Source organism: Acomys minous (genome assembly GCF_964271855.1).
Source record: "Acomys minous genome assembly, chromosome: 20".
Classification (NCBI taxonomy): Eukaryota; Metazoa; Chordata; class Mammalia; order Rodentia; family Muridae; genus Acomys; species Acomys minous.
In genome coordinates, this window is record NC_140502.1 from 13138121 (window position 1) to 13143316 (window position 5196).

Sequence of the window (5196 nt, forward strand, 5' to 3'; positions counted from 1 at the left end):
TACCTTAACCTACATGACATGTAGTGTATCTTAGTAGTAGTAGTTCTTGGAGGAGGAGGAGGAGGAGGGGAAGAAGGAGAAAGAGGAGGAGCAGGAGGAGAAAGAGGAACAGGAGAAATAATAGGAGAAATAGGAGGAAGAGTGAACTCATCATGATTCATTCCCACAGTGAACATTTAAATGGAAATATAAGAAAATCACAGTCCTGGGTAGGGCAAGTATGTTATCTGTTTCTGGATATACACATATTTTTATTTGACACCTCACTTATCTTCTGCTTTTAGAGGCATTAGCAATTGATTCTGTAATAAATGGTCATTGGTATAATGACTCTTTTGAAGTCTCCTCCATTTGAACTTGGAAAGGTATCATGGAAGAGAACTTATATTGAAAGTATTGTGCAAGGATAGCTAAGACCAAATATGTCCCAACCTATCTCTCCTTGCTTAGTCATACTCTAAATGTAAGCAGAATCTGATTGACCAAAGCAAATGTTTCTGATTTTACAGAACAGATCATGAAACATTTAGTAAAATATGATTGGTTTTAGTATTTGCTATTCCTAAGAAGACTTACTCAGATATTTTCTGTTTGTCTGCAGTGTTTTCAAACTGTAAACACTGCCAGTCTAAAAGCAGGCTGTTATGTAATAAATATGTTATATTTTGAGGACACATTCTTTGGATTCTTTAAAGTGGAGTTATAGGATGGACAAAAATAAAATATTTTCAGGTTGTATTTTCTATTTGTGAATGAACTTGTAAACCTAGACAGGTATTGAAAACAACCAAGCACATGATCTATACATTTGGGATAATAATTAGTCTGCTTTTGTTCTGTGAACCCTGTATAAATAAAGAAGCACCTACTTTTCCTTTTAGGAATAGGGTTTGCTACCCTAAGCTTGTTATCCAACTTAGGTGTACTGAAGGGCAGTCCAACACATTGTCCACTTTGGTACCATCACTACTTTACACTAATTCATGGTATCTGAGCTCAGCCAGTATCATTGTTCACAGATAGTGGATAATGTCTGTGGCAACAATGCTCTCAACTGTGATTCCATGAATTTTATGTGCAGAACGCAGCTACCACCAAAGCTGACATTCAAGGAAAAACTTAAACCAAAATCACATTTTTCTTTTCTTTGTGACTTCATAACCATACATCTCATGGATTTTTTCCCTAGGGAAACATTACAGGGAACACAGTAGATTAAAACAATAGATTATAAATTCTTCTTTCCTTGACAAAAAGTATTACTGTTGTTATTCTTAGCACTGGGGTTACTGGCATGCAGGTTTGCATTTGTTCTTCCCAAGCACATGGAATCAGTGTTCGACAGAACTTGTGGGCACATTCAGAGAAAGCAAAGTCATGAGGTTCCTGGCTTATTTACAAACATTTACAAGATTGTTGCTCTTATTCCTTTTTCTTTCACTTTTTGCTCATTTTTTCTTTTCTTTTTTGTTAATTAAAAGTAGCTGGTTTGTTTAAAAACTCTTTATATTTACAGTTTTGGTGGACCCAATTCTCTCATTTTTCTTTCACCTCTTATTAACCTTATCTGTTTTAAGCACATTATTTATCCTTCTTCTCTCATAGTATGTGTTCTTTATTTCCTCACCATGTCTCATACAAGCTCTGTGTCATCATCTAAGGAGCCGCATGAAAGTATCATTAGCTCAACACAGGTTTATCCCACATAAACAAACATCTGTTATCACCATAGGCAAAAAAAACTACATTAGGACAGAATACAGGCTAGGAATCTTTGTCTGTCTGGATTAATTTGCTGAATAGAACGCTTTCTATTTTGTTTCTTCTCCTTTCCCTCCGCAGTGCCAACACATAGAGAAAAGACAGCTCATATGTGATATTCTCTAAGGTCTCACAATATCTTCAAAAATGTTTTAACCTCTTCACAGCTGCCTCTGCCTTATGGAGAGATGGAAGCACCAACAAAACAAAATGCATCTACTGGATCTAGGCCCTCAACACACATGTAATGGATGCTCAGTTTGATCTTCATGTGGGTGCCCTAGTAAGTAGAGTGGCTTCTGTCTAAGGACTCTGCTGCTTGCTTTCGATCACTTTGCCTTATCCAGGCAGCCTTGTCTGGTCTCAGTGGATGAGGATGAACTCAGTTCTCTTGTGACTTGATGTTGCAAGGGGAGTGTGTGTGTGTGTGTGTGTGTGTGTGTGTGTGTGTGTGTGTGTGTGCGTGCATTGTGCTACCCTTTTCTGAGGTCAAGGGGAAGGCGGATAGGGGGAAGTGCATAAGAGGAAGAATAACTGGAAGATGACTGTGGAGCTGGTTATGATCATGATGTAAAGTGAATATTTAAATTAAAAATAAATTTAAAAGTAAACACGTGTGTTGTGTTATAAGTGTTCTTGTTCTACAGCACTCCTAACAAATATCAATATATTCTGAATATCGTGCATCATGCTTACTTTTATTATTATTTATTTTATTATTATTTATTTATTGTTCTCACTGGCTATCATTTGATCATCTTGAGTGATTCATGTCATGTGAAACTTTTTGTCTGTTCTTCCATCACTGTATATGTTATAAGTATAGAGCATTCTCACAGTAAAAACATGGAAAGTAACGATTCTCACAAAGAAATTCTAAAAGAGGTGTTTTTATGTGTCTCTTCAGGCTTTGTACTCAGGAGTATAAAGGACCCTCTGTTTCAGTCTATCAGTGGCTCAATGGATTGGTGGATTCCTCTTTCACCACAACTTGCAAACATTTGGAGTTATTCGTTAAACCACATACAGTTTGTGGACGGACTCTAAAGAAAATTGTGCTAAATCACAAAATGAACTTCTGGAACCTGGCAATCAAAATTGTTGTCTTATCACAAACAACCATTGGAATTTTGGGAAATTTTTCTCTGTTGTTCTACTATCTCGGTCTTTACTACAGAGAATGCAAACTGAAGCCCACAGATTTGATTCTCATGCATCTAATGGCAGCCAATGCCTTGATTATTCTCTCTGCTGGAGTTCCTCACACAATGGCAGTTTGGGGATTGAAGCAGTTCTTGACTGAATTTGGATGCATTTTCATAGTGTACATTCAGCGAAGTGCCCGGAATGTGTCCATTGGAACCACATGCCTCTTGAGTGTCTTCCAGGCTGTCACCATCAATCCTAGGAAATCATGTTGGAAGGATCATAAAGCCAAAGCTGAGAAGTGCATTGGATGCTGCACACTTATTATCTGGATTTTGTACTTGTTGATAAATTTCATTTTCTTTGTGTACCCATTTAGTAAAAGAAATACAAAAAATGTGACAAGAAAGCGAAATTTTGAATACTGTTCCATTGTAGGGAGTGATCCGATTGTTGAGTCCCTCTATGCAACACTGGTGGTGTGTCCTGAAGTCTTCCTTTCTGGGCTCATTGCGTGGTCCAGTGGCTCCATGATTGTCCTGCTGTTGAGACACAAACAGGTGGCTCAACACATCCGCAGCACTCATAATTCCAGCAGAACTTCCCCTGAGTCCAGAGCCACCCAGAACATCCTGTCCCTGGTGTCTATCTTTCTGGGTTTTTATACTCTATCCTCCTTCTTAAGAGGCTGCATTGCTCTGTTGCCTAAACACAACTGGTGGCTGGTGACCATCACTCCCTTCATTTCTCTTAGTTTTCCCTCTTTTGGACCTTTTGTCCTTATGAATCATTATTCTGTCATGCCCAGACTCAGTTTGTTCTGGATAAGGAATAACCTTTCTTAATCATATTTTAATTATTTAAGTGATATATTTTGCCTGGTATCCACTGGTTAATTCACAGTCTATCCTCAAAACACCAATACAGTGACTTAAATAGGTGAGTAGCACTTGTCTTTGAAAGGTTAGAAAAGTGATCATACGAGTTTTTCAGCTTATTGGATTAGCAAAAAACAAAACCTGAGATATTATTTGAATCTCGTTTCTGTCAACTTGCAGCTGTGAGAGTCTTCTCTTTGCCCAAATCTTAAGCAAACAGATGAGTAACTCTGTCAAAAATGCTAAACTTCTTGTGGCGTTCATCCAGGCAGGGCAGGTTGGATGCATATGGCTACCACAGCCAGTTTTGGGGACCAACCTTCTACCTGTAAGGAAACCTGAAACCATGTATGACCATCAACTTGGTCTTTAGAAGACTGTAGTACCGTCATAACATCTAGAGACTTCACCAGTCCCATAGAAAATAAAAGTAGTATCTGTTGCCTCATACAGATATCAATGCAAAAGAACAATTGTTCTGACATGATTTTGAAGATTATTTGCTAACATTTTAGTGAAAATTTTTTATCATTAAGCTTATTTGATAATAACTTTATTTGATATTGTTCTGTCTTATTTGTTTGACATCATGATAATGATAACCTCAACAAAAAATATTTGGACAACTTAATACAGCTATTAAGGAGGTCAGTTTTGGGGTTTGCTGAGAAGCTAAAAATTGCAACTACGATTAGCCTGAAGTGTTCAAATGCTGGCTCTGTGCCCTGTGAACTCCATATCATACCACTGAAATATTTGAATATCCATTGTCATTGCTGCTTTACTTATTGTAGCAATGAAATGGAGCCTTCCTGCATATGCATAAACAGAAATCCAACATTACACACTTTTCATATATAAAGTGTACTATAATTCTTCTACATTAAAAGACATAATCATAGCATGTGTAGAAATATTGATGGACTGACAATGGATAAAATTAAGCCAGGTCACACAAACTCAGCAAGATAAAAACCTGCATGTTCTCCATTTATTTTAAGGAAAGAGAATGCCAGTCATTTAACTTTACAGCTACATCTTTAAATTATTTCTAAGTCTAGTGGTTGAATCATTAGTCAGCTCCAGCAGCAATGCTTGGAAAAGATCAAACACTAATATTGTATGTGTCAATGACACTGCCAAGGATGGGCTTGAAACCCAATACAGTTTTCATAAAACTCTAAGACTATGAGGGAAGTGGTGCTCATGAGCGCCACAAGTAAAATGAAACTCCACCAAAGCTTGAGGTCCTCAGAACACATAGCCCTCGTGCATCTGCCTCTCAGATGCACACCCATAGCAACTGTGCTAACAGGTGGCCTGAATTCCATTAGTTCTAAGCTGTTTTGCCTTTCCTATTGTATGACCCCTAAAAATAAGTTCCTCTCATTTTTCTTTTTTATAAACCACT

General features: G+C 37.5%; 1 protein-coding gene across 1 annotated transcript; it reads left to right on the forward strand.

Moving 5' to 3' along the window:
• Positions 1 to 2831: 2831 nt before the first annotated feature.
• Positions 2832 to 3752, forward strand: LOC311591065 (vomeronasal type-1 receptor 4-like; the record flags this gene model as incomplete). Its single annotated transcript, XM_084770433.1, has 1 exon — positions 2832 to 3752. The coding sequence occupies one exon, from the start codon at positions 2832 to 2834 to the stop codon at positions 3750 to 3752; it is 921 nt and encodes a 306-aa protein (XP_084626559.1).
• Positions 3753 to 5196: the final 1444 nt, after the last annotated feature.